The sequence below is a fragment of the Lepidochelys olivacea genome (genome assembly GCF_965140295.1).
Source record: "Lepidochelys olivacea isolate rLepOli2 genome assembly, chromosome: 7".
In the NCBI taxonomy this organism is placed as follows: domain Eukaryota; kingdom Metazoa; phylum Chordata; order Testudines; family Cheloniidae; genus Lepidochelys; species Lepidochelys olivacea.
In genome coordinates, this window is record NC_140417.1 from 46,005,772 (window position 1) to 46,033,465 (window position 27,694).

A 27,694-nucleotide genomic window follows, 5' to 3' on the forward strand; every position below is an offset into this window, starting at 1 on the left:
TTGGAAAGAACTGAACAAAATCCAACAAGACAAGGCTAGGGTCATTTTAATTGCAACAATCTGGTAGAGGCAAGTCTGGTAACCTTACATCATTCAACTTGCTTCTTGTCCACTGATGAGACTTCCAGCTAGTTGGCATTCTATTGTCGCAGCATGCTCATCAGATGCTTCACCCCAATCTGAAAGTTCCTCTACTCCAGGCGTGGCTCCTGAATGGTTCTTGGGGACAGAGACCTCCTGTTCAAGATAGGTGCAACATATATTATTAAACAGCAGAAAACATCTACCAGAAATACTTACCTTCAAAAATGGAAGAGATTTTATCACTGGTATACCTGTCAACAAGTTTCTCCTGTTCTCTTCTCTTCCCACCATCCTTGACCAATTAAAGACTCCAGGTCTCTCTGCAAGTTTCATCAGGGTTGACTTGGCAGCTATTACAGCCTTTTACTCATCTGTAGAAGGTTTTTTGATCTTTACTCATCCTGCAAACTCAGGATTTCTCAGAGGACTGATGAATCTTTTGCATCAGATTAGAGAACCTACTCCAGTATGGGACTTGAACCTGGTTCTTAATTGCCTTACAATAACACCCTTTTGTGCCATTAGCTATGTTTGTTGCTTTATTTATGCATGAAAAACAGCTTTCTTGGTGGCCAGCACTTCTGCCCAGAGGGTAGAACTGGGGGCTTTAATGTCAGACCCTCCTTTTACAGTGTTTCTCAAGGAAAAGGTAATTTGGGACCAGATCCCAAGTTTCTGCCTAAGGTGTCTTCTTAATTTTATTATTAATCAGACCATTTATCTCCCAGTTACTTTCCCAAAAGCATATCAGACTAGACAAGAAGCTGCCTTCCATATCCTTAATGTCAGAAGGGCATTAGTCTTCTATCTGGACAGACTCAAACTGTTCAGAAGGTCTTCTACACTCTTTGCTTCAGCTGTAGACATATCCAAGGGATCCGCACTCTCCTCTCAAAGATTCTCAAGATGGATCTTGGGGTATATATTATCACATGTTATGATGTGGCTGATATTCAACCTCTTTCTAGAGTAATAACTCATTCTACCGGTCAATCTATGTCTGTGGCATTACTCAAAGACATTCCAGTTACTGAAATCTGCAGAGATGCAACCTGGACCTCTGTACATACTTTCTCCAACCATTATGCTCTGCCTCTAGATTAGATGCTGCAATTGGCAATGCAGTTTTTTCTTCAGTACTGGACTCTGTTCTGAAGCTCCCTCCTTCTTATGGAGGTACTTCTTGGAAATCACTTGAAATGGAGCATCCATGAGGACACTACTCAAAGAAGGAGAGCTTAACTTCTGTAGTAACTGGAGTTATTCAAGATGTTCCACTGCCCACCCTCCTTCCCTTCTCCTTGGAGTTTCCCCTGTGGAACTCTGTGGTAGAGAAGGAACTGAGGGCAGTTTGCCCATGCAGCCCTATATGTTCTTGAGATGGGGAATGAGGATGTGTAGGGCGCATGTGCAGGCCAAATAGGTGCTGCTACCAATAATTTTCAACCAAAGGTGCAGGGACACATGCACTCCTGAAGTGGAGCTACTACAGGGATACACACCTTGAAGAACTCCAGTTAAGGCACAAGGATAAGTGACCTCTTCTGTTTGGATGTACGTCTGTCTTAGACAGGACTCTGTTGGCATAAGTGACTAACTGCTCCTGCAAAAGAACTAAGCCCAATCTTTTCTATGATGCATCACTCTGGAGGGTCAGTGGCTCTTCTACTTGGTGGTACTTCAGGAGAGGGGCATCTGTTATTAGTTTCAGCATGTCAAATACTTGGAGTTGGTGACCTTCCTAGTCCCATTCCACATCCTGCCTTCTGAGCTGACATATGGGTTCTACTACTGCAGCCAGGTGTGGACAGAGAATGTATCATTCCTCTGAAGTGCTGTACCCCTTCTATATGCACTGGAGCTGATGTGTCTCTGACTGCCTTAATCTTGTTGGGATCTGCTTTCAGTGCCTCTGCTGTGATCAGTTGTCCATTGTATGTCATCTCATGCTGTTTGAGTAACTTTTTTTTCTGGATTGGTTTTTTTTCTGGTCCCTGCATGGCTGTAGGAAATCTTGTAGTTCTCTGCCATGGTCTCATTCAGCTTCTGTGTCACTTCTCCCTTCACCTACAATGAAGATAAGAGCTACAGTTATTTTCACCACTAGCAGTCCTTCCAGTGGTTTGGTGAGTCTTCTCTGGACCACCTCTGGTAATGAGCTTATGCCCATCAGCATGCACAGCCATTTGTAGCAGCCAAATAGTGTTACACCTGACTCTTTATTCAGGCTTATGTGCCAAAACCTGTTCTTCACATCAGATCATAAATATTCTGGCTTTGAAATGTTCTGGCAAGATGTCATCAATTGTGAGCAGTGGACAATGGTATCTTGTCAATGCCCAGTTCAGTGGCTTTGGGTCTATGCAGATGCATAACTTCCCTGAAAGCGTCATTACCACCACCATGCTGCTTACCCAGGCTGTACGGCTTCTGCAGGTACTATGATACCACTGCCTCTGCAGGTTCTATGATACATCTGCTCTGCAGACTTTTGAGCTCCTTGCGTACTGGATTATGTCATGCCACTAGAAATTTCCTAAGCGGTAGGCACACCGATTCACTGTAGGATCTACTTATGGTCACAGATTTCCTCTGATTTCCTACTTGTCTCTTTTGAAAAATCCTCATGTGCTTTCAAAATTGTCTCCATTGTCCATGGGACTCTCTCTTTTTCTTCTTGCACTGCAGCTATAAAGTTCTGGTGAGTGCCCTTTTATCAGATCTGTAGCTTGTATTGCTGTATTCCCCAAGAGGGATCTGTGGTTGTTGCCATTCACCACAACAAACATCAATTGTACCATCTGTTGTTTTTTATGTTAGTTACTCTGAAGTCACATTTTACTATGGGCTGTATTATGCTCTCGTTGTACATTAGGAGGATGCACTACTTTTTCTAATGGGTGTGTTCAAGTCCAGTTCACACTGAGGAATCATGTTGCAGGAGGCCCTGCTATCCATCTGAAATCGCACGGGGGGGGGGGAGGTTGGTATTGTCGCTAGTTGCTTTTCTGTCCCAACAGTCTGTACCTAATAGTCTTTGGAGTCAAGGAGAAAGTCATACTGTCACCACAAGAGTCTGATATCCCCTCCCTTTCTTGTACAAGTCTTACTGAATCTTTCTAAGACTTTCTCCTGTTCTTGTACATGCTGCTAAAATAGTTCAACTTGCCACATTCCTTGTAATGCTGTCCTAGTTCGGGGCACTTCTCCTTTTCCTGCATATGCAGTGTCCCACAGTAAATGCATTTCAGTATGCGTATGGAATCCTGGCCACCTGCTCTTCTTTGCTGTTGTCTCACTTCATATACTTCTGGAGCTGTTGTACCTCCTGGGGCTTTCATCCTTTGTCTTTATTTTCACTGCATGCCTCATCTGTCTCATGTGAGATTGCCTTCCTGGAGCTTCCACTCCCACAGGTTTTGATCCCAAGTGCTGCAGATCATCTGTTATTAGGGAGTCTGTCAAGTCCCAAAAATTGCATGGAACAGCCAGAGTGCATAAGGCAGTAACCATATGGGTTTATCCCTGCCCCTTCGGATTTGTCTCTAGTGAAAAACTTGTGTCATGGCCAGAGTTTCATTCTTTTGTGAGCAATAGTTCCCCCAGGCTCCTAGGACTGCTGTGAGGCTTGAGGCAGTGGTGAGCTTTAGAGTGCAGCAGACCTCTCTGCCTTATTCCCAGTAAGGTAAAGTAACAGTTTTACTTCTCTGCTATTGTTGTTATCCTGCATGGGCATGTCTGTGTACTGCCCAAACTCCTCCTTCCACTTGCCCAATCACTGGGCTAGGTTTGTATCTGCAAAATCCAAGGTTCCATGGTTCACACTGCTAGCTGCTGCACTTCAAAGAACTCACAGCTCCAACACTGCCACCATGTTTCATTCACAATGAATGAAGGTTAAGCTGAACAAGTAAAACTTTATTAAATCCTGTGCACTGTTCTGTCCATGTGGATGAGTTACTTCCAGTCTAACTTCCTTGCTTCCCTGTTTCTGTTGGTGTCCTGTCAATAACAATCCCTCCAGGAAACATGGACACTCTGACTCCAGTTTCACTGATCATGATAAAGGCAGAATACTGGTTTCAGGGCCTATGGCAGTTGGGCTGCAGAGTTCCACATCCCAAGGAAGGAGGATGAACAGGAGTTCTGCACCCAGTTTTGTACCTGAGAGGCCCAGAGTTTTAAACAGTGACCAGGTTTGGAAGTACATGGGATCCAAAGGTTGGTCCAATTGCAACAGACTAGAGATCATTCACAACATGGAACACAGACGGTTATTTAACATAGGATATCCCCCTTTCTAGCTAAACTCCCACAAGACTTGACAGAAAAGTTGAATCCCATCATTGCCACAAGTTAACTAATGGCTAAAACCTCATTGCAGACTGCAATGGATGTATCAACACAGCAGCTGATCCATGGCCACCATGGTAGCTGTGTGCAGAGATGCATGGCTGTAAGCCTCTGGCATTCTGAGAGACGTACAGAGTACAACTGTCAAGTTTGCTCTTCAAGGGCACAAGTCACACACAGATGACACACTACACTTCCTAAAGGATTCCAGAGCCAGACTTCATTTATTGGTCATCTACATCTCAGCCCCAAATCATAAGTCCTATATATATCAGGGCAATCCAGGCAGAAGACATCTATTTATACAATAGCCTTCTGAGTAGCTACCCTGGAAGATGTTAAGGTTCTCTCAAAGGACACCATCTTTCCCACTTACTAGGCAGCCTTCATTTGCTTCGGACAGCAGGTTTGACACAAGGATCAGGAGCCACACTCAAATCACTCAAGAGCCACCCCAAGCCCTACTTTTGGATGCCATCTTGCTTTCTTCCTTGACACTTGGACTGCAATAACAACAGACAAATGGGTGCTGGAAGTTGTGTCTCATAACTATTCTATTGAATTTCAGTCCTTACCCCCTACCCATACCTCCCTTCCCTATCATTCTTCAGGGACTCTTCTCAGGAAAATCAGCTAAAGGAAGAAGTGTCTTTTCCACTTTGCCAAGGAGTCATAAAGGACATGGTACCTCTGGAGTACAGGGGAACAGGTTTCTACTCCTTATATTTATTTCTTTATCCTGAAGCAAAAAGGTGGTCTTCATCCTATCCTAGACCTGAGTAGACTGACTAAATGTATATGCTATCTCAGATTCAGGATGGCAAAGCTTACTTGGATCATCCTTTTTCTTTCAGGCTTAAGACTTACTCATTAGTAAGAGTACTCACTTCCATTTTGCCATCCATCTGTCCCACAGGAAGTACCTATAGGGCCCAATCATTACCAGTACAAGGCTGCCATGTGCCATTCAATCTCTCCACAACATGAAGAGACTTCCCAAAATGCTAATGACCAATATCAAAACAAATGGTCAACTATAGTAAGAAGCTGCCTCAAACTTTTTGGCCTCTTGTTGGTTTGCACATATGTGATACTGCTAGCCAGACTTCACCTGCATTCATAAGAAGTCTGATTAAGGTCATCCTCCAAGATACCAAATGAGCATACAAGTTGTGGTCCTGGTACGCATTCTATCCACACTGTTGGCCCAAGAACATTTTGGAGGGATTCTTTTCTCTGCTCCTTCTCTTGCAAAGTTGTTTCATGGTATATAAATTCTAGAACTAAAAGTAATCAGTTTAGCTTGCATAGCATTCCAACCTATTCTACAGAATTCCACTCTGCAGATTATCATAGACAACAAATCAACAACATACTTTATAAACAAGCAAGGAGGTGCCCATTTATCACTCTGTCAGGAGGCAGTCAAGTTATGGACATGGTGTCAGTAGCACAAAATGAACCCCAAAAGCTCTTCATCTACCAGGAGTGAGCAACAGCCCAGCAGAATTTCTAAGCAGACACTCCATCAGCAACCACAAATGGTCTCTGGACTGTCTGCTAGGAAGTCTGCTAAGTTGTTGCAGACTCCTGTTAGATGAAGAGCTTTGGGGGTTTATTTTGTCTTATTGACACCACGTTGATAACTTGACTACCTCAGTTTCTTTTGTTTGACATCTCTGGTGCTCTTAAAGGTCAATCCATCTCCTCCCAGAGGCTACCAAAATAGATTAGATGCACTGTATTTCAATCTGGTGTTATAGGACTGGTACACCTCTTCCTCCAAATATTAAAGCTCACTTCACTAGAGTGCAAATTGCATCCTCTCCATGCTTTAGAAACATCCCCATATCCGAAATGTGCAGGGTAATTTCCTTACTTTGGTTCAGTACTAGGCCCTTGACTTGGCCACAAGATCAGATGCCAAATTTGGCAGGGCAGTGTTAAGTAACTTGTAACGGGGTTCACTCACCACTGTGGTGCCTCCAGCTGGCTGTCTTGGGAATTAGCTCTGCATATTATTGCACCCTCTTCAGGTGGTGCCTCACCGCTGTCACTCCTGCTGTAGGACCCATGTCTCTCCAAGGATCATGGCGTCCTTTTCAGCGATACAGCCCTCTGACCATGCCACACACTGTGCTCCCCCTCCAGGGGACCTGCAGTCCACTGTTCAGCTACTTCCATTTGTGGCTACTGAAGCAAATTGTCTGTCCACTTCCTCATGGCACCAGCATCCTCTTTGCCCTTGCCTCAGGGCCTCAGCCTGCAAACCCCAGCAGCCATCCAGGAACTGTCTCTCACTCCCCCGGCCCTTGCTAGCAACACTTCTCTGTGCTGGCAGTTCTCTCAGCCCTCCAGAAACACACTCCTTCCTCCCTGGGCTCCCAGCAGAGAACAGGGCTCCACTGCCCTGAAGCTCCCTTTTTATAAGGGCCCACTTGGTCCTGATTGGCTGCCTCCTGCGCAGCCTCCCTAGGGTTCTATTAACCCCTTAGAGACCAGTGTGGGCCAGGTGCCCCATCACATCACTATTTAGGTAGTGGCAGTTAGGAATTCTTAATATTAATACCTCCTTCCAGTTGGGGCACTACTTATCGATCAGAGAGAGGGGATGACAACATCTTGAAGAACCACTGGTATTGTAAAGTTAAATAACCATTCTTTTTAATGAAATTTTTTTTTCCATTTGGCTAACATTTTTTTAACCTGTGTTCGTAATGAAGCATTAAATTAGCATGGTCTTTTGGTTTACTTCTTTTTGTCTGTCAACCAACATCACTTGAAAATGTCAGCTCTATAGCAGGAATAGTTTACACCTAGAGCAGAGGCAATATTGAGAGCGCAGTTCAACAAATCACTTCAGTTCCATGGGACACAAATAAGTAATTGGCTCAGATTGTCCCCTCCTACATTAAAAGCCAGGAGAAGGGGACTTTTTGTCTGGAAATTTCTGTGAGGATTTCCTCATAGATATTCTTGCATTCTCCTGTCAGGGGTGAGGCAGTATTTTCTCCCCTTGCAAAAAAGCCACCCTCAAACCTGGAAGATCTCAGGGCCATCTGCACTGAGGTCCTATGCCGTCTGGCTGTGACCTGCAGCCCCTGGGGCTGTATTAATGTTTTTAGTATGTTCTGTGGAGCTGAAGAGGGTAAGTATGTTTCCCCACTCCTCCCCAATATTTTGACATTTTCCCCTTGAAAAATAGTCCCCGTATAAATCAATTTGCCATAATAAAATTATAAATCCCTACTTCTCCAAATAGAGTAATGAACATGTACAGCTGTAGCTATTACAGTATCTGCTCAGAATATCATCCATATAATACTTTAATTAGGCAAAGGGTTTGTCCCCTTATATGTAAAACCTAAACACTAGTAATGTTAACTTTTCAAGGTCAAATTAGAAAATACAACCAGTCTTGTTGCCACGAAGGCTAATGGCATATTGGGCTGCATTAGTAGGAGCACTGCCAGCAGATCGAGGGAAGTGATTATTCCCCTCTATTCGGCACTGGTGAGGCCACATCTGGAGTATTGTGTCCAGTTTTGGGCCCCCCACTACAGAAAAGATGTGGACAAATGGGAGAGAGTCCAGTGGAGGGCAACAAAAATGATCAGGGGGCTGGGCACATGACTTACAAGGAGAGGCTGAGGGAACTGGGGTTATTTAGTCTGCAGAAGAGAAGAGTAAGGGGGGATTTGATAACAGCCTTCAACTACCTGAAGGGGGGTTCCAAAGAGAATGGAGCTTGGCTGTTCTCAGTGGTGGCAGATGATGGAACAAGGAGCAATGGTCTCAAGTTGCAGTAGGGAAGGTTTAGGCTGGATATTAGGAAACACTATTTCACTAGGTGGGTGGTGAAGCACTGGTATGGGTTTCCTAGGGAGGTGGTGGAATCTCCATCCTTAGAGGTTTTTAAGGTCAGGCTTGACAAAGCCTTGGCTGGGATGATTTAATTGGTGTTGGTCCTGCTTTGAGCAGGGGGTTGGACTAGATGACCTCCTGAGGTCTCTTCCAGTCCTAATCTTCGATGATTCTATGATCACATTGAAAAGTAAAGGGTTTGTTAAGAAACGATGCATGTTCTCAAATGCCCTTCACTGTCTAGGAAGACTGAGAACAGTTGTGTGTCCCTGGCCTGTTTATGAGTTTCTTTGCTTGTCAAAGATGTCACCGCACGCTTTCTCAAAGGGAAAATTACAAAGCAAAGGAAGTATTTAAGCAGTGGGTACTTCTAGCAAGTGAAAACATGGGAGCTTGTGCTTTAAATATTCTAACAATAATTATCCATAATTTTGATATTTTAAAATATGGTGAATTAACTTGCTTTTACATTTGTACTCCATTTTCACAAATACTCTGTGTGCATGAGGCACAACTGAACAAAAACAACACACAAACACTTCTTACCAGGGTTGGTCTATAATTTTTAATCCCGGTGTGAGACAGCGTTAGCAGGATAAGCATCCCCAGAACACTGGGGAATAGAAGAACCTTACTGGCTGAAGGTGCGCTAATGATAGCTGTGAAGATTAAAACTGCACAAAATCCCTTCTTATCATTGAGCTTCATTTTTTCCAAGACACACAAGGCTAAATCTTGCCATATGCTGCACTGGTGCACGAGACAGTAAAGAGAGCCTAGAAAGCTTACCCCTTATCTATGCAGCAGGAGAGAGAGAATACTGGGAAAATTTTATGCAGCCTCAATGCTGGCCAACACTCCACAGCCCCAAAGAGGCATGATCTGCTAGCTAGAGAGCAGAGGCAGCACAGAACCTAGCAAACAGAACTGAAAATGGGAATTTGAGGGGGAATTTGCAAGGCAGAGTTTGGAGGAGGGCATGAGTGGTATTTTTGTGGGGTGTTTTTGCTTCTTGACAGGAGCTTAGGAAGTGAGGCTACAGAGGCAGTTCTGCTACAGAACTGAAAAATGGAAGAGATGTTGAAAATGACTGGAGGTAGAATCTGCAGGATGTATATCATTCTGGAGTGGGTACCTGAAAGGTGCTTTGTTTTTATGAAGTTCCGGCTGAGTGGTTTGATGGAAGAGAAGATCCATGGTTTGGAGATGCCGCTAGAAACTGTGATTGAGTATTGAAGAGTATTTGAGTGAATAATGGAGGGAAGGAGACAGGAGGCTAAAGGGAAACCTAAACACTTGTGGATACATGATGGACCAGAGAACTGTGAGGGTAGACTGCTGAATGAGGGGAGTGGCCAGTAGAAGTCTGTGGCTATGACAGCAAAGCAGAGGAAAGGACTGGCTACCAAAGGAGAAATAGAGCTGAGGAACAGGTTCAGTGAGTTGAAAAATGAAGGGAAGAGGCAGGCAGTAACAGAAATGGAAGAGCAAGGAAGAAGAGAAGAACTGCTGGTTCCCTATAAGAAGAGGGGGAAAGACAATGGAGATAGCCAGAGTTTGGAGCCCTAGGAGGATAGGGAATGATGAACAGAAGATAAGAAGACTTGCAGCCATTAAAAACAGAAGGGGGATGGACAGAGGATCACACCAACACCAGGAAGAAGTAGGTCTAAGTGACTGTGGACTCCCTATTAAGAAAAAGAGGCTTGTCCCCAGAGCTGATCCAGAGAACAAAAAGTTGTACTGTCTGCCAAGAGCTAAGATTCAGGATGTGGACCTAAAGCTGAAGAGAATCCTAATGAGATTAGGAAAGAATCCCCCAATAGTCCTTCACTTGGGAACAAACTATACTGCTAGATTCTCTCAGGAATGCACCAAAGAAGACTACACCCAGCTAGGGAAAACACTTAAAGATATGGAAATAGAAATTACCATATCTGAGATGGAAGCTAAACTCAAACACCTTGATGGGACCAAATGGGGGCACCCAAATAATCTCCATCTGAGAATATTAGAGGAACTGGCACATGAAATTTATAAGCCCAATAGCAAGGCTTTTTAATTAATCTGCAAACTCAGGGATCGTATCCTGTGACTGGAGAAGAGCAAATATAGTACCTATATTTAAGAAAGGGGAGAAAAAGTGATCCAGGAAACTGCAGGCCCATTAGTTTGACCTCAATTGTATGTAAGGTTTGATAACCAATTTTGAAAGAGAGAATAGTTAAGGACATAGAGGTAAACGGTGATTGGGATAAAACACAACCTGTTTTTCCAAAAGGTAAATCGTATCATACAGCCTTATCTCTTTCTTTGAGGAGATAACTAATTTTCTAGACAAAGCAAATGCATTAGATCTAATCTATCTGGATTTCAGTAAAGCATTTGATACAGTTCCACATGGAAAATTACTAGTTCTATTGGAGAAGATTAGGATTAATATGAGAATCAAAAGATGGGTAAGGAACTGGTTAAAGGGGAGAATACAATGGATCAATCTGAAACATGAACTGTCAGCCTGGAGGGAAATTACTAGTGGAGTTCCTCAGAGATCGGTCATTTTCATTACTGATGTTTGCACAAAAAGTGGAAAGTCATTTGCAGATGACACATAGTTGGAAAGTACTGCCAATACAAAGGAGGAACAGAATATCATACAAGAAGATTTGGACAACTTTGAAAACTGTAGTAATAGAAATGGGATGAAATGTAGTAGTGCAAAGTGCAAGGTTATGAGTTTAGGGACTAACAACAAGAATTTTTGGGGACCTACCTGTTGGAAATGAGAGAGGAGAAGAAATACTTGGGTGTATTGGTTGATCACAGGATGAGCTGCCAACGTTAGGTGGCCATGAAAAAAAGGCTAATGCAATCCTAGGATGCATCAGGCGAGGTATTTCCAGTAGAGATAGAGAAGTGTTATTACCATGATACAAGGCACTGGTGAGACCTCATCTGGAATACTGTGTGCAATTCTGATGTCCCATGTTTGAGAGATGAATTCAAATTGGAACAGATGCAGAGAAGGGCTACTAGGGTGATCAGAGGAATGGAGAATTTACCTTATGAAAGGAGACTTAAGAAGCTTGACTTGTTTAGCATAACAAAATGAAGGCTGAATGGATATATGATTGCTCTTTACAAATACATCAGAGGGACAAATGCCAGCACAGGTACCGACTTCTTCTGGCACAAGTGGGTGCTCGACCCCCCCTCTGTCCCCGGCCCAGCCCCGACTCCACCCGTGCCCCACCCCCATTCCAACCCCTTCCCCAAAGTCCCTGCCCCAACTCCGCCCCCTCCCTGCCCCTATTGGACTCCTTCCCCAAATCCCCACCCCAGCCCCACCTCTTCCCCGCCTCCTCCCCTGAGTGCGCCCTGTTCCCCCTCCTCCCCGCTCCCTCCCGGAGCTTCCTTAGAGGTTTTTAAGGTCAGGCTTGACAAAGCCCTGGCTGGGATGATTTAACTGGGAATTGGTCCTGCTTCGAGCAGGGGGTTGGACTAGATGACCTTCAGGGGTCCCTTCCAACCCTGATATTCTGTGATTCTATGATATTTACAATAAGCAGCATGCTCTAGCCAAGGAAATACACTATTTCTTTTCAAAGGAGTAAGTAGCAAGATATCCCCATCAGTTTATAGCTCCCCTTCAACCATCCTGCACTGTGCTAGCAGTATGAGACTAATGCTGGAAATACAGCTCTGGTTGACATCTTCCCCTTCCCTCTCTCCCCGTCCCTCTTTCTCCCCACTCGGCATGCATGGCCACATATGTAAAGGGCAGAATTTTTCTCTTAGAACTTTGCTTATAAAATATGATCTTTGCTGTCGTTAGAAGTGTAGCTGTCCATATGCATTTATTTTAGCTGTACTTCTATATTTCACTGTCTGTCTGCATTGCTATCATAAACCTCAATTTTTGAGATTTCCTCTCTCAAATTACATAGGACAGAAATCTTCCATGCAAGGTGACAGGTACGATTCATATTTTCTTTTCAACAAAAAAAACAACCCTTTTTTAATTCTCTAAATTGATTTTAAGTTATAAAATTGCAAAATCAGAATTTCTCCACCTTTACCTTTACTAAAAAGTGTCTTTTATTTTCTTTTCTTTTCACAATGGCTTTAGTGTCATTTGACTTAGGAGTGATTTCATTTTGAAAATTTGCTACTGAGAAACGAAGTTGAGTTTTTTATATTTTACAAAACTTAGTAGTAGAACAAGCCACCTTATTGTATAAGCAAACCTAATAATGCTGAAACATTTCCTCACTCAAACATTTCGGAGTATGCCACCATCACTAGGATGGAGGCCATAGTTTAATTGAAGGGAAAGAAAACATGAAAAATTTGAATCCACAGCTGTTATATTAAAATAACATTAAGGGTCAAACATAAGCCTCATAGCTGTTAGATTTGGAACTGAGGCTACTACAACATCCTGTTCTCATCTTCTTAAGTCTAGTGATTGTAAAATGCCTGGGGTTTTTTCATCTTGGGTCATCAAATGAAGTGAGACGACTGTTCCCTCTTACTAGGAACAATAAGGATGAGTTAAGTTACAATTTTATTTAGAATCTCTATAGGTATCTTTTTCTCCTTTTAGTATTACTATGACTTTTTTATATTTAATATAGTAACAGAACCAAAACCTCATAATTTTCTAAATATTCCATGAATGACAACTATTTAAATGACTCTTAGACACTGTTTTCTTCTTTGAGTACTGGTCCCTGTGTGTATTCCATTGTGGGTATGCATGTGCTCCATGTGCCTGAGAGAGAGAGAATTCTTGCAAGCAGTGTCCGTTGGTCCGCTCCTGCGCCCTTGCCATCCTCATGCTTTGCACCAAGAATATAAGGGGCAGGGTGAACTGACCACTGCTCCAGTTCCTTCTCTACCATGAATCCAATCATTATCTGAAGCAGAGGGGAAGGAGGGTGGGTAGTGGAATACAGATAGGGGCCACACATCTCGAAGAGCTCCAGTTACAACCAGGTAAGTAACTTCCCTTTCTTCTTCAAGTGGTGGTTCCTGTGTGTATTCCACTCTGGGTTTTGACAAGCAGTAGTCCGAGAGGAGAGTGTGAGGATGCAGAGTATGGCTGCTTGTAAAACTACAGCCCCAAAGGATGTGTCAGCGGAGGAGTCTTGGAACAAGACATAATGCCTCATGAATGCATGCATGGGATTCCATATAGATGCCCTGCAAGTGGCTAGCAGACAGTGCGGGGCAGTGCGGCAGAGCTGCCTAATTTCCTAATATTGTGTAGTACTGCAGCTCATAGATTTCATCTCAAGTAGGGTGTGTTAGGATCAAAGCGTTAAATACATGTTTGAAAATGACTGTTGACAGAGTTCCAACATAGTTTCCTCACCAAGGTAGACAGTTGATTTTTGTTTTTTCTTTTATAGAACTCTGCTAGCCAAAACATAACCTGTCTGTGCCTAATTTTTCTTCATCCATAACCTTCCCACCTTTGTAAATCAGATTTAAAGATGGAAGGAGTTAAATACGTGAAAAATATTATTATTTATTATTATTTGTGGGGTGTGTTTGTACGAGTATTTTGCAGACCTTCTTTAAGGTCAAAAGTTGTGTTATTTGTTATTTGTTGTGTTATTTGTTTCAACTTCTATTTTTTTCCAATTTGTTAGGATCTCAGCAGCAAGGATACGAAGAGAGACTTGTACATAGTTGCACATGTAATTCGAATAGGTACAGTATGGTTTGCTAACTAATTTTTTTTTATATTAGCTCAAAATGAAAAATATTTTTAAAACCTATCTTATACTGAATTGACGCTGTGATCAATTTAACCAGTTAGAAAGCTCCATCACAGACCCTACCTCTTTGTAGAAACAGAATTTCAAATCATGGCATTATACATAAGTGTTAATACATTTTAGTAATTGCTAGACAGTGATTTTCTTGATCTGGAACACAAGACTTGGGTAAATACCCATTTGGAAAGAGAAGATATCAGTTTTATCGTGTACCCTTCTAAACTTTGCACACAAGATGTAGGAAAGGGGGAGATAAAGCTCACTTTTTGGAGAGGATGTCAGCGTACCTGGTCATTCAGAATTATAAATCATTTGCAGATGGATAAATACAGGGAACTCTTTTTTGTTGTGTGCCCAGTGACCATAAATGGCAATAGCAGCTTTTGAGACACACTGTTAGCAAAAAAACCTGCTTAATGGGGATGCATTTAGCCAATGCCAAGGTGTTAAGATATCGGTGTTTTAATTGAGAAGAGGCCAGGTAAATATTTCTTGTATTTGTGTAATGTACGGTATTTTATTTCTAGTTTTTTCAGGCTGTTTAAAAATCTCATCTCTTAATGGGACAATAATTTAATCAGAATAATAGTCAGTCTACAGAAATGGCCCAGTTAAAAAGTTTCTATGTAACAATTGACTGCATAATTCATATATAGAAGAATATGAAAAGAGGGACACAGACAGTTCTGTACTGTAGTTTATACTGTATGTATGTATACACACTCACATAGAGACAACAGAAAGATAGGAGCAGAGAGAGCAGCTGCATGTTAATTGCTAACCAAGCTGTCTGTTTCAGGTCGCATGCTGCTAAATGATTCCAAAAAAGGCCCCTCCCACCTACATTATCGTCGCCCCTATGGCTGTGCAGTATTGAGCATCATGGATGTACTTCAATCAATCTCTGAACTAAAGGAAGAAAAAGATTTTGTTCTCAAAGTTTACACGTGAGTAACTCACCAGAGGGAGAAAGAAACTGAGTGAGCGATTAGTATAGGTTAGGTGTCTTAATACTACATGAATACGCATGTGCCACAAACCAGAGATTCAGCACTGAGCTATAAATGACATGTAAAGGACTTATAATTTTTTGTGAGTTCCTCTCCCTGACAGGTTAGCATGACCTGCTCTCATGCGTACAAACAAATAATCTAAATAAATCTCTTACAGAAATGTGCAAGTGTGTGATGCTTACGTTGATGAATTCTCCAGCCTTCTAATTCATTTTACTTAGCTGGCTGATGCTAATGCTGAGCTCTTTAAAGAATAACCATTGTACCCCACTTTTTAGATGTTTCTTTTCATAGGGAAGCAAACTTGGGGATGAGGGGGGAGAGCATGAGCAGGGAAATTTCTACTTACCCTTGCTTTTTCGTACAGCTGCAAGACAGCTAGTGAGCCTGAGGGAGATATACTAAAACTACATGCAGCTTCATTTTAAAGATATGATGTTTCAGCCAGGTTGCATGACAAGAAGACACATTTTGGAATATTCCTTGAATATATATCACTGGGGAGAATTCATAAACTGTTCTTTTTCCTGTTTCTTACTGATGTTGCTCTCAGTGCTACTAAGCGTAACTTTTAAAAGCTTAAAGAATGGCTAAAGCAGCATTCTGCGATCTGGGGGTGAGAGAGAGAGAAGTCTAGGTTTGGGCACGGGGGTGCAGGGAAGAGGAAAGGAGCAGTAAGGGTGGGGAAAGCTGCATGACCATAGATCCACTCTGAATGTCCACTACAATAGTGCTGCTGTGACTAAATCATTTGGCATCTCTTTGAAAAACTACATTCCCTCCCTGCACTTGAGGCTGTTTCCTAATGCACATGGCTATAGGAGCCACTCATGCATACCCGACTACAGTTTTAAGAAGCACATCATCAGCTGAAGCTTTGTCTCTGCTCCCACAAAAGAGTACGTCTTCAGGAGCATGTGTCCAGGCTTACAGATTTCTGATGGACACCCCCACTTCTGGTAAGGGGAGAAACAGGCAGGAGGGTGGTGGCCAGGAAAAGGCAGCAAAACATAAGAGAGCAAAAATGTATGAAAATGGAAAGCAGAAAAGGCGGGGGGAGATGAAGGGGTAAAAAAAAGCATGTAAACAGGGAGACTAAGGGGAAAAAAGAGAGACTGGACAGAAAAAAGCAGAGATCCTGCCATGCCATAAAGGGTTGTGGGGGCTTCCATGGAGCCCATAGACCAGTCTATCGCATATAAATAAAAGCCGGGGAACCACTGGGTTAAAGACTGAAATGTTGACTGTCTTTCATAATATGAGTGAAGACTTTGCTGATGGAAAAGCATGAAAAGTTCAAGCATATTTCTATTGCTCAGTCAAGTTTGTATATTGACATCTTATTTTGAACCTTTAATATGCAGTTTACTTCTAGCTTTAACTTCAGTGGCATCATCTGCCTTTGACCTGCTTAAGATAAATCTGTCAGATTCTTCAGGCTAAACTGAAATTGTCTGTTTGGCTTCTATTCACAACTGCTCACAGAGGCTGCTTTATTGGATCAATATTGCTTTCTGATGGTTAATTAAACAGAGAACATTGCCAGTTATTTCCTCGGTGTACTGGGATTGTTCATAGACTGTCACTTTGCACAGGAGATCCACTAGTAGTTTACCTTCATCTTTTGAAATATGCTAATCAGATTAGTGAATAAATACCCACACACACCTGACCCAAGACTTACTTCTACTTGCACATTCCCATCAATATTCAAATTCCATTTCATACTAGTGTTTGAGTGACAGACTTTTTGAAAACATGCTGGCAGGTTTAATTGCCTTAAAAGCAACCGTGAGCTGTTCTTTCGCCCCTGATAGATTGTTTTGCAATAACAAGGATTAGTATTTTAGCTGTTGCTTTCAAAGGTTTACAGTTTGAAATATTTTTAATTTTAAAAGGTAAAATACTCAGATTTTCAAGATTGAAGGTGCTTTCTTGTTTTAGGAGCATTAATAGAGATTAAAATATATGTTTGGTTTGGGAATTATGGCAGTAAATTCAGATTATTTTCAAAGTGATTTGCTTGCAGTTCTGAAATTCTTTAGTAGATCTGTGTGGGATTGAAATCTACATGTACTTTCAGTCTGTACAAGCTATGCCATGCATTTGTTGTTGAAGGGCTCTGTTAACACTAGCTGTAGGAGAAATGATAGATGGATCTTGTGTTGGGTCAGAGGTTTAGGTGTCAAACAAAGTAAGGCTTTTGTACTGTTTAGCAGCTGATGGTCCTGCAGCATTCAGTAAGGATGCTGAAAATTGGCAAACATAAAATTTCTTCTGGACAACTTGCTCTCTGAAACAAGTGAGAAAATATTCATCAGTTCTCACAGTCACCACCCATTTAAATAACAGAAAATGTGCAGTAGCTCATGCCAGCTTCCATTAAAGCAGATTCAGTCACTGGTGCACTTCTCCTTCAGACATGTGTGTCTTTTCAAATACCTTTTGTTTAGATTCAGTTTTGTGTTCTTGTGCACTGTGCCCACTTCAGGACAAAAAGCTATTCATCTGTATTAGTAACTAAGGGCCAGATTTTTAAAGATATTTAGGTGCCTAAAGGTATACATAGGAGCCTAGTGGGATTTTTCAAAGCTGCCTAACTCCCATTGGGACTTAGGCACCTGGAACTTTCAAAAGTGCCTAGGTGCATACATTCAATGGGAGTTAGGCAGCTTTGAAAAATCACACTGGGCTCCTACCTGCATCTTTAGACACCTAAATATCTTTGAAAATCTGGCCCTAAAGCATTGTCTGCGTTTATAATGGCATAATATAACTTTAGGAACCATAGTATAATTGTATACTTTAAACTGTATACCTTCCTTTCAGTCTATCAGCAGTTTATGTATCTATTAGAAAGTTGTGAATGCCAGAAGGAAGCTAGATTTGAAGATAAGAATTCTAATTTCTTCTTCCTCATTTAGCAGAGACACCACCAGTAGTACAGGATGAAGTGCTCTATCTTTCTCTTCAAAAGTATCAGGATTTAGAATTTAAAATTTCACATGAAGAATTGTGCACTCTGTTTAAACATAGTCTTATCCTAAATGTACATTGAGACTTTGGTTGGTTTTTTTGTTTGCTTTTTTTTTTTAATAAAGCACTATACAATATTAAAGTAAAAAATACGAAAGTTGCAGGGTCAGATGTAGTATCCTGATGGAATCCTCACTATTTTACTGGTGGATTTTATTGTTTTCTACTCCCTACGTGGGCTGGCATACCATAATTGAATTGATGCTTACACTGTACCTAGAAGTATGTGTCATAGCATCCAGTGTTGTCATTTCTCTTGTGGTGTATACTGTTTCTTTTGACCTACATTTTATATAGTCTATATTATAGGATACTTATATTTCTTTCATATTGCAGTAACCCTCATAAACATCACTGTTTAACATGGTACAGATTACCCCTCAGACCTCACAATTATTTAATTTCTTTTCTAAATTTTAAATGAATTTTTTTACTTATGAAAGATGTTGAATTGACAGCGCTGGGAACTGAAGTCCTCTATTTAACCACAAATCAGATAAAGCATGTTAGGCACTTCCCTACACTGCCAACTACTTCTGTGCTTCAACAGAGCTCCCATAAGTTTCTTTTCAGAATTCTATGTGAAGTACTAGTAATACATGTAGTGACCTAGCCAGATCCTCCCTACCTATGACCAGGTGCTCACACTTTTGCATACCCAGAATGGCCAATTCTTGTCTATATGCTGTTTCCACAGCCACCATCACCCCACCCTTCAGGCTGCAGCTTTACAGCTTAAATTAATTCCCTGAATGGACCAGGCAGCCAGAAGGTTGTGCATAAAGTTAACTTTTCCATGGAGAGAAAAGGGGAAATCATTTGGCCCCATTGACTGCAGAATCAGACAGAACTGCTGTTGGGAAATAAGCACTCTGGGTGCTGCATTAGCCATATGCATCTGGGTCAGGAAGAGTGGCTGTGTACATTTGCATGGCCCTAAGGTCACTAGCCAGTTTCAACCTTGGCCATAAGGGGCCATTCTGGAGCAAAAGTGTCATATGGTTCTTGGTCTACTCAAGATAGTTAAGTCCCAGACAGACTGCGAAGAGCTAAAAAAGGATCTCTCAAAACTGGGTGACTCAGCAACAAAATGACAAATGAAATTCAGTGTTGATAAACGCAAAGTAATGCACACTGGAAAACATAATTCCAACTATACATATAAAATCATGGAGTCTAAATTAGCTGTTACCACTCAAGAAAGAGATCTTGGAGTCATTGTGGATAGTTCTCTGAAAACATCCAATAAATGTACAGCGGCAATCAAAAAAGCAAACAAAATGTTGGGAATCATTAAGAAAGGGATAGATAAGAAGACAGAAAATATCATATTGCCTCTGTAGAAATCCATGGTACGCCCACATCTTGAATACTATGTGCAGATGTGGTCACACCATCTCAAAAAAGATATATTGGAATTGGAAAAGGTTCAGAAAAGGGCAACAAAAATTATTAAGGGTATGGAGGCTGCCATATGAGGAGAGATTAATAAGACTGGGACTTTTCAGCTTGGAAAAGAGACTACTAAGGGGCGATATGATTGAGGTCTATAAAATCATGACTGGTGTGGAGAAAGTAAATAAGGAAGTGTTATTTACCCCTTCTCATAACACAAGAATTAGGGGTCACCAAATGAAATTAATAGGCAGCAGGTTTAAAACAAACAAAAGAAGTAATTTTTCATACAACACATAGTTAACCTGTAGAATTCCTTGCCAGAGAATGTTGTGAAGGCCAAGACTGTAACAGGGTTCAAAAAAGAGCTAGATAAATTCATCAATGGCTATTAGCCAGCACGGGCAAGGATGATGTCCCTAGCCTGTTTGCCAGAAGCTGGGAATGGGCAACAGGAGATGGATCACATGATGATTACCTGTTCTGTTCGTTACCTCTGGGGCACCTGGCATTGGCCACTGTCGGAAGACAGAATACTGGGCCAGATGGACCTTTGAACTGACCCAGCGTGGCCATTCTTATGTCTCTCTGCCCAGACTATCAAGCTGGCCAGTTTGGTGGAGATTTTATGATGTGGATATCTGTGTGCTAGGAGTTAGACTGACACTACCAATCCATTGCAAATACTATAGATGCCACTAGATGGTACTAACTTTCAGTCACTATCAACTTGGGGTGGATTCAGTCCAGTGACCTAAAGATGAAAGGTCTATATCTCATTATCTATCTATTCCTCCTTTTTTTTAAATTGCAGTTAAAGAGTTAAACGAGTGAGCTTGTTAACCTATTTTGCTCCATCATTACTCTTTGGGTGCATCCTCCCAGGTCCTTTAAGTTTAACTTAACACACACAGGGACATAGAATTTCTGTGTTCCAGCAGTCCATCTAGTCAAGCAGTCCATCTGGTACTGTATTCTGTTTACAAATGGTCAGAACCAGAGTTAAGAACCTTGCAGCAGGCATATGTGGAATAATCTGACCCACATATAAGTCTCATCCTGATTTCTGTTAGTTAGTGATTGTCTTAAGCTCTGAAGTACAAAGTTAATATCCCTTCCAAAAGTTATATTTTCATTAATAACAACATCTCTCGATATTCTTGATATCCATATAAATATCCAATTGCTTTTTGCATTTTGCTGATTTCTTGGTCTCAACAACTTTGTCTAGCGATAAATTCCACCGTTTAACTACATGTTGTATGAAAAAACATTTCCTCTTAGTAGTTTTGAATTTTCCACTTTTTATTTAATTGAATGTTACCTTATTCTTGTGTTACACACACCGTGCAGGCCTTTTAATAGAACAGTGTTCTGTTTCTGGATCTTGACCTTTTCCCCACTCCGAGACAGTTGGGCTGCACCTTTCTTCCTCATATACTAAAGGAAGTTCAGGCTTAACAATACTCTTTATGCCTTCATGGAAGATTCGCAGTGTTCTCAGCCACCATTGCATTCCCCAATCCTGGAACTGGTGTATTATGGACAGATCCCCTCAGCATAAGTTAGAACAGTCTGAAGGCCTCATATCAGCAGTCAGGGTGGTGCTCCCAGTGTAGAGGAAGCTGTGGGTGGGAAAATGAGAAGAGACTATGTGATAAAGAAAGGATTTCTTGTAAACCCTTGATTAAAGAATGAATGAGGTGAATTTGTGGTGAAAGTAGGTGTAGGAAACAGCCTTGTGGCAAAAGTAGTAGCTTGGGTTGAGATCTAGCGTGGGCACCTTCTACTGTTTAGGAGTTGTCTGGGGCTGAGGGTGGGAGAAAGCTTTTCCTTTGCAGCTAGGGGAGAAGCGTGTATAGACACAGGGGAAAGAATTGTTGCCTGAGTAGAGCAAAAGTTTGTTTTGTGTTTCTGGTTTGGCTGGAGCCTGACAGCTTTAGCTTGTCTCAGGGTATGTCTACACTGCAATTAAATACCCATGGCTGGCCTGTGTCAGCTGACACGCACTTGTGGGACTCAGGCTAAGGGGCTGTTTAATTGCAGTGTGTAGATCTTCAGGCTTGGATTGGAGACTGGGCTCTAGGACTGTCAAGGTTCCTCCCCCACTCTGAACTCTAGGGTACAGATGTGGGGACCTGCATGAAAACCTCCTAAGCTTACTTTTACCAGCTTAGGTTAAAACTTCCCCAAGGTACAAATTAATTTTATCCTTTGCCCTTGGAATATCCACTGCCACCACCAAACTCTAACTGGGTTTACTGGGAAACGTAGTTTGGACACATCTTTCCCCCCAAAATCCTCCCAACCCTTGCACCCCACTTCCTGGGAAAGGTTTGGTAAAAATCCTCACCAATTTGCATAGATGACCACAGACCCAAACCCTTGGATCTGAGAACAATGAAAAAGCATTCAGTTTTCTTACAAGAAGACTTTTAATAGAAGTAGAAGTAAATAGAAATAAAGGAATCACCTCTGTAAAATCAGGATGGTAGATACCTTACAGGGTAATTAGATTCAAAACATAGAGAATCCCTCTAGGCAAAACCTTAAGTTACAAAAAAGACACACAGACAGGAATAGTCGTTCTATTCAGCACAATTCTTTTCTCAGCCATTTAAAGAAATCATAATCTAACACATACCAGCTAGATTACTTACTAAAAGTTCTAAGACTCCATTCCTGGTCCATCCCTGGCAAAAGCAGCATACAGACAGACACAGACCCTTTGTTTTTTCTCCCTCCTCCCAGCTTTTGAAAGTATCTTGTCTCCTCTTTGGTCATTTTGGTCAGGTGCCAGCGAGGTTACCTTTAGCTTCTTAACCCTTTACAGGTGAGAGGATTTTTCCTCTGACCAGGAGGGATTTTAAAGGGATTTACCCTTCCCTTTATATTTATGACAAGGACCCTGCAAGGAGGAAGTATCCCAGAGCTCAGGCTCCAGTCCAAGCCCGAACGCCTACACTGCAATTAAACAGTCCCTTAGCCTGAGCTCCGCAAGCCCAAGTCTGCTGTAGACATACCCTCACAGTGTACAATTGCCATAACTGAGCTACTCAGCATAGGGCCAGATAAGCTTTTTCAGATGAAGAATATAGGAAATTCAAATGAGACTGAAAGGTATATAACATTTAAACAGAGATTTTACAGGTGTGCAAATCAGAATGATTGTACAAAAATTCAGTTTATGTTACTGTTCTTTTAGAGCCTGCCTTCTTGTTGTTACAGATTTATGTCTGAATAAGATAGTTCCTCTCACAATCCAGTTTTTCCTGCTCTTAATCCTGCAGTCATGTTATAACCTTGCAAAGACGATATAATGCCACAGCTATAAGCTCATTACATAAACCATGAAAAGATTTACTTTATTAATAATACATTTTAATTATATACCTATAAAACTATTTTTAAAATGAAGTAAAAACTAATAAATCTAAATGTATACATCATTTCTTATTTCATTTTTCCTGGTCGCCTGTATTTTTATATTTCTGTATGGCCTTTTTGTCTTTAATTCTTTTCTCCTTTTACCTTATCTCCACTGGTTTTCTTTTCCCTCTTCCCTTAAAATTGTAACCCTTCTGCCTGTCAGAGTTGGCAGCAACAAGGGCTGGGTTCAGTATCTAGGGGTTCCATTCCAATAACACAATACAAAACCGGCTCAAGCCCACACCCAGTGACCTGGGACAAATATATACCACCCCCGCTGGGCGCCTCCAAGAGGCAGTACTTCCCCTCTCGCAAGCACATAGTCTGAGTGTAGCAAAAAGCCTTTTAATAACAGAAAGAAACAATGTGGCATTATGTTGGGGAAACACCACCAACAGGATTCATAACACAGCCCATGAGCCAAAAACACCCCACCCCAAGCAAATTGGGGCATGTCCTTTCCCTTTGGTTCTTGAGTCCTGCAACCCAAAATCACCCAAAGTCCCAAAAGTCCAACGACCCAAAAGTCTCTGTCCCTGGTCAGGGCAGCCCCAGAGTTCAAAAGTTTATCTGCAGAGTCTTACCTCCCAATCTGGGTGGAGATTGGGGTGGGGGGGTTAAGGGGCACCTTACGTGGTCCAAAGCTGATGGCTCCACCTCTCCATGGGGCTCTGCTCTGCCAGCCGCCCCATGAGCTGCTCTAGGCGTCCAACAAACTGCTCCGCTCCAGCAGCCACTCCACTCTGCTCCGCTCGCCGTCCCGCAAACTGCTCTGCTCCACCAGCTGCTCCGCTCGCCATCCCACAAACTGCTCCGCTCCACCAGCTGCTCTGCTCCGCTCGCCATCCCGCAAACTGCTCCGCTCCACCAGCTGCTCTGCTCACCGTCCTGCTTCACCATATATCTTCAGGCTCCCCCACTACTTAACACTCAGTGATTTCAGCTCTTAGTATGTTTAGCTCTTTTGTGATTTCAGCTTGTAGCAGGGGAGCCTCAGTGCTGGTGTACCATTAGCCCAAAGTGAATTCAGCTCAGCAGCCTGTAATTAGACTCCTTAATGGAATCAAAATTAGCTCTGATATTCCACAGCGGAGAGAGGAGGAAGTGCAATTAGCATGCAAGGCCCTTACCAGGAGGACCCATACCACCAAGTATTAATACCTGTCCCCAGCCTCTCTCAATTTGCAGAGTTTTGGAACCCATGTCCCTTGCCTAGCGAGTGCTACTTAGTTGATGGCGAGTCCCTCCATCATAACAAAAGGCCAAGTACAGTTCCACTGTCCTTGATTCCCATAATCAGGGTAATAACAATTTATTCTTCCTGCCCCAATAACAGACACACTGGGGATCCCACAGCAGCCAAAGTGACCATATGGGCAGCTATGGCCTCATTCTAGGCGGGGTGGGTGTGCCTATGCAAATGAGATCACCCCTGAAGTTCTTTTCCACAACTTGCCACACCTCACCACCAGATGTCAGGGTGGAGCTTATCCTGACTCTGCTTACAAAATGATCTCACTTTTTTTCTTATTCCTGCTTTCAGTTTTCCTTTTTGTCTTCTCTTCCACAGTCTTATTACTCTCTTCTCCTTTTTCCTCATCTGACACCGAACCTTTTGGCTTTAAAATTCCTTTCTCTCATTGCAAGTATATTGCCTAAATGCTTTTCCTTTTGCAACACTCCTTCATTGCTATTTGCCCAGCTGGGTAGAGCCTTCATTTTAGTTTTTCCCCCACAGTGTTTGACATTATAGCCTAATGTTGTGTGTAAAACATTCACCATTGTGAATTTACTATGGAAGCAACCAGCGAAAAAGGAAATTTGGACGGCAAAGGAGGAATTTTTTATTTAAATAGAAATATATTTGATCACTAGTAAAATGCCCAAAGAAAACTATGAAAAGTTTATTAATGATGAATGTATTTAGGTCTAAATTTTCAAACTTGGATGCCTAATATTAAGCAGCTAGAACTAGATCCTTGGCTTTGGCCAAAAAGTATACAGTGCAACTTAAAAGGGTGGTTGGTGCAAAAATGGCTTTAGGCTTTAGGTATTTGTGATACCTAGGTTTTGGGCCAGTTTTGTCTCAGACAGGTCCTCTGGCATAAGGTAGAATAGGCTAAGGACTGCTCTAACTTGGATGTGCTCTCCTAAAACGAGCCACAATACAGAATGCAGGGTAGGCAAGTGACATGGGGCTGCTTGTGGGTAGTGTGTTAAAACCATCTGCTCAATGTTTGCTTGTTTCAGAGAAAGCAAACAAAATCTTGCGATGTAGATAGAGGAGCATAAATTGGTCGTATTCTTGTGTTATATAAATGGTATCATGTTGCAAATATTGTCTGGTATTCTGTTCATATATCATAGGGATGATCTTTCTTAGAATAGAAAGGTATATTAAAGATCAAATTTATTAGATATTCTGATGTAAGAAAGACCAGCTATACTTGGCTTTAGTAGTTTAGGAAGAAAGGGACCTGTGACAGGATTCCAGGTTCTTGAAAGGAGAGGAATGGATTAATGCCAGTTAACTGAGAGAAATATTGTTTCAAAAACAAGAGGTCAGTGAATGAAATTAATGAGGGATTATAGTATAAGCAGTTTGGGCCAGGTTTCTTAACACAAATGATGGCTGGCATATGGAACAAGCTGCCAGAATCAGCAATAGATTTAAACCAAAAAATCAATTGAAGAGGGAGTTGGACCCATTTATGGAAGCCAGTGTTACCCAGGATTGTAGCACTATCCAATTTATCAGGTTAAAGGATGAGAGAATATAAAGTTGATTTGAAGTTCCTAGCTTTATCAGGACAGACAGCTATTTTCATTCAATAAAAAAGAAAAGAAATGGCCAGGAGTGTTCTCCAAGAAAGTACTTTGTCTCCTTATGCTATTGCTGGACAGCTTGGGGACATAGAAATGGCAAAGGGATTTCTTGTTCATCATGCAGTGGGTGGGAAAGCTTTTAAATTGTATCTAAATTAAACAATTCTAAATGTACTATGTAGGCCTTATGAAATCTGCTGAATTATTGAATTTACCAGTACAGTACAGTGTCACACAATACAAAGAGAAGCATTTATTTAGACAGTAGATGTCAACACTGACATGAGGCAGAGATGCAAATCTGCAGTATCTTAAGATAAAAAGTACAAAAAAACCACTCTTTTCCTCAAAAGTAAATTTAAGGCTGGAGAAAGGAACAGTTCATCTCTGTAAACTAAAGTCCTGTACCCTCAGAACAACATGGATAACATCAGTTCAAGCTTCCCTACACTGCTCCCCTTATGTACCTCACCTTCTTTTTTTTTTTTGCAGAGATCCTCTTTAAGAGTGAGAGGGTAGTTCATTCTCTATACCTATCATTCTGCGACAGCCAACAGATATGCCAGATGTGACTTGGGAGAGGCATATTGACACCTGTACAACTAAGATTTAGATTGAGACCTTACAAATCTGGTTGAAACCAGTGGTCTACAAGTGAAAGGGGTCTATACATACTACACTACCAAACTTTTCAGTTATTTAATTCCCTTTTGAACATATTCTGGGAAAATTTAGTTTTACTTTTTAATTCTTTTTTGCACACTCAGATGGTATGCTTGATATATAGCATCCTATTCCCTGTTGTCCACACAACTTTTTGCAGTTATAATATTCACCATTTTCTTAAGGGCTGTCAGGCTACAGTAGAGCTTCTGGTAACTCATTTTACCTGACAGAACATGGGTTTGTAATGTGAAAGCTGTAGAAAATGACCAGTTACTTCTTTACAGTTAGCCTGTTAGTCCTTATGCCATTGAGTGCTCAAGTTCCACAAACATAAATGCTGAAAAATTGCTGATGTTTTTGTCTGTCTTGACAGCAGCTGGTTTTTCTCCTGTCTAATTTTGCCAACATTATGTGCCTTTTTAAAAAAGAGGAATTAACATGCTTGATACAAAAAAATAGACCCTACAAGGAAAGCCTCAGGGTAAACTGCTTTTATCTTCCTGAAGTTTTGCGTCTTTCCAGCATTTGAAAGCTATGGTCTGTAAAGATGAACAAATGAGGAAAATCAGTAGGGCAGAGGTTTAATTTAATAACAAGCCAACATTACTACAGAATAACTAGGACTCACTCTTTGCTGTTGAGGAAAAAAATATCATGACTTCAAAGGCATCTTAAGAAGTCTTGCAGCTGTATTATATTCAAAATAACCTGGCCAGTAGTCAGAATTGAGAAGATGTTAGTCCTGGTCTAAGTTTTTGTACCAGAAGAACTATATCAGTTAGGAAAGATCGGGGTAGGGGGGTGGTTTTGGTTTTTTACTGATGTAGCTACAGTAGAACCTCAGAGTTACGAACTGACCGGTCAACCGCACACCTCATTTGGAACCAGAAGTATGCAATCAGGCACCAGCAGAGATCAAAAAAAGCAAATACAGTACAGTGCTGTGTTAACATAAACTACTAAACAAAATAAAGGGAAAGTTTAAAAAAAAAGATTTGACAAGGTAAGGAAACTATTTTTGTGCTTGTTTCATTTAAATTAGGATGGTTAGAAGCAGCATTTTTCTTCTGCATAGTAAAGTTTCAAAGCTATATTAAATCAATGTTCAGTTGTAAACTTTTGAAAGAACCACTATATCGTTTTGCTTAGAGTTATGAACATTTCAGAGTTACAAACAATCTCCATTCCTGAGGTGTTTGTAACTCTGAGATTCTACTGTGTATACTTGTACAACCTCTAGTT

The 27,694-nt window shown here is 41.5% G+C and overlaps 1 protein-coding gene across 2 annotated transcripts in view; it reads left to right on the plus strand.

The window, feature by feature from the left end:
* The window catches only part of DOCK3 (dedicator of cytokinesis 3), a 585,745-nt gene that overhangs the window by 385,970 nt on the left and 172,081 nt on the right, over positions 1-27,694 (plus strand). For both annotated transcript variants that reach the window (XM_084634267.1, XM_084634266.1), the window contains exons 11-12: positions 13,959-14,019; positions 14,887-15,034. In XM_084634267.1, coding sequence (XP_084490393.1) covers positions 13,959-14,019; positions 14,887-15,034 — 209 coding nt within the window. The remainder of the gene's footprint in view (positions 1-13,958; positions 14,020-14,886; positions 15,035-27,694) is intronic.